The 2513-nt window shown below is 59.1% G+C and overlaps 1 protein-coding gene across 1 annotated transcript in view; it reads left to right on the top strand.

Annotated features, from left to right (window-relative positions):
• Nucleotides 1–2513, top strand: part of AURANDRAFT_67937 (hypothetical protein) — a gene marked incomplete at both ends in the record, with an annotated part of 14199 nt that overhangs the window by 1558 nt on the left and 10128 nt on the right. Inside the window, 2 exons of the mRNA XM_009043547.1 lie at nt 614–661; nt 1647–1883. Coding sequence (XP_009041795.1) covers nt 614–661; nt 1647–1883 — 285 coding nt within the window. The remainder of the gene's footprint in view (nt 1–613; nt 662–1646; nt 1884–2513) is intronic.

Raw genomic sequence — 2513 nt, 5'->3', positions numbered from 1 at the left:
AAAGTTGAGGTCGAACTCGAAGACCTTGCCGCCGTCCGGCCCTTTGCGACGAAGGCGCCCGGGTGGCGCGCGACGTGGAGCTGGGGCACGTCCGTGAGGAAGAGGGCGCACAAACTCAGCGCGCTCGGCACCTTGACGCGGTCGCAGAGGTAGCCGCGCCGCGGGCTCGCTCCGGCAGTGCCCATCGTTCGTCGACGGCTAGGGCGGCAGGCCGCAGTGCGCGTCGCGGTCGTCGTCGGCGAGCGACGCCGCGGAGCCGCCCGGCGACGTCGCATCCGCGCACTCGTTGTCGCGGCCATCGGCGTCGGACGCGCGCGTCGTCGCGGCCGTCGTCTCGGACGTCCCGCGGGGCGCCGAGCGCCTCGAGGATCGCCGCGGACCGCGCGTTGGGCAGCGCGCCGACGATCGACGCTCCGGGTGTGAAGTCGTCGCTCGAAGTCACCGCGTCATTTCCGACCTTCTCCGGTGGCAGCGCCGGCGCGGCTGCCTCTTGTCGTCCCAAATCTGGGCGCGTTCGCGGTCGCGTCGATAGCACCGACATCGCGTCGATCGATCTGCAGGCCGCTGAAGTAAAGAAATAAATACATGTAAACACAAACTAAACATATACCAGACTCCACTATCAGCCCCGCTTGATGCTGCTATAAGCTCTGCTTGCATGGTACTACCTGCAGTGATTGTCTATCGCTTAGATGACCACTGCACCAGGCTTCCACAGCAGTAGAAGCAGGAGCAGGAGTTAATTTAATTTAAGTAGGGGTGAATTTTAATTTTCAGGGGAGGGAGGGGTGCTTCTAATTTTCACTCGGTGGGAGGAGCCTGAGTGATTTTGATTTTCCTCGAAATCGGCCGCGCGCCGCGCGCCGCGCGGAATCGGAGGAACGCGCTAAAACACAAAAATTCACAAAGACATGCGGTCCATGGCCATCTCTTTCTAGAGAGATAGAGCGCAACATCACGATGGCTCGCTGGTACAAACGGTTCTCAGAGCGTAGACAGGGCGAACTGCAACACCGCCCCAAACCACGTGCCAGAAGCCCTTCAGAACGTTGAACCCTTCCAGAACCCTTCCGCGGAGCCGAAATACCCCAAACCCCTTACGATTTTGCGATTTAATTTCCCCCACTGGCACTGCCTAGCCTAGTAAACTGCCCTTCAAGCTTTCTCAAAATAGCATGAGGGAGCTTGAAATGCAAGCTGGCGAGGTAAGCGGCGGTGTTTCAGTTTGCCCTGAAGACTGCATTTTTGCTAAAATTTTATCTTGAGGGAGTTCACTTGCCAGTTTGGGGTATTTTGGTCCGCGGAAAGGGAGATTCTCTAGTTCTAGCGCCACTGAAACACGCTACTATTGAGAGATGAGTGGACGTAAGCTCGCTCGAGGTATCGCGGGCCTCGGTGCTGTCATCGGAGGGTTGGGCATAGCCTACGGCATCACGCGAGGACGTGTGCGCCGCGGGAACGGAAGCGACGCAAAAACGGGAAGAAAGCGCCGATGCGCCGAGCAAACCGTGCCGCGAAAAAAATCAATTCGCGTCGCGGAAGAAGCGGCGAACAAGCTCTTGGCGTTTGGTACGAAGCAATGGACGAAGGAACTCAAGGGGAAATGGTTCACGGATCAAGATGGTCTGCGCAAGGCTATCGCGAAGGTGCGCTACCAAAGGTCGTCGTCGGAGTGGGTCGTGGACGCCGGGGACGCCCCGTGTCCGCTGTACACGGTCCTGGAGCTCGCCGAAGACGAGGAATGGTACAAAGAAGCGTACGGCGTCTTCAACAAGAAAAAATTCGGGTCGGGGGAGGCGCCGGGCGAAGGCGACCGCGTCACCAAGTTCTTCTACGACGGAGAAGCGTACGACGGCACCGTCGCCGAGGTCACGGTCGGGGACGTGCGGCGCCGACCGGGAGAGAAGGCGCGACGCATGAAGCTGTGGGACGTCGCTTTCGACGACGGAGATCGCGCCGGCCTTTCCGAGATCGAGGCCGTCGCGGCGAGGCGAGCGTTCTCGCGGCGGAACGGAGCGTCGGCTCGGTGAGGCGACACATCGCGCTTCGGCCGCCGCGAGCTGTCGAGCGGATGGCGGTTTCCCACGCGTGCGAAGACATGGCGAACTAGACCGATTCTCCGCATTAGCATCCTAGCCGGGGCGCTCATTCCCCGCCACGCCCTTCGAGCGACGTGCAAAATCCGCGACCAGAGCGACCTCTGAGGTGCCCACGGGTACGTTGCGAGTCATCGCTAATGACGAGCGACGCGCCGTCGGCCTCTTTAGGCTTCTTTGAATTAATTGAGCTCAGCCTCCCTTCGAGGGAGGAGTCATGTACCTTGCTTCCTTTAGCTTCAGGCTAGCGGGAGATACGTAAGGCCAAGTGGACGGAAACTAAGCTCAAATCACACACACCAGCCGAGCCCGAAATTGCATTTACGGCAGTACAATATGTTTCCGATAATTGCATTTACGGCAGTACAATTTGTTTCCGGTAACGAGTTAGTGAGCTTCCTTTAGCTCAGACTAGTG

This window comes from Aureococcus anophagefferens (assembly GCF_000186865.1).
Source record: "Aureococcus anophagefferens unplaced genomic scaffold AURANscaffold_57, whole genome shotgun sequence".
In the NCBI taxonomy this organism is placed as follows: Eukaryota; class Pelagophyceae; order Pelagomonadales; family Pelagomonadaceae; genus Aureococcus; species Aureococcus anophagefferens.
The sequence above is the reverse complement of the archived record's forward strand: the minus strand, read 5'-3'. Positions and strand labels throughout refer to the sequence as shown.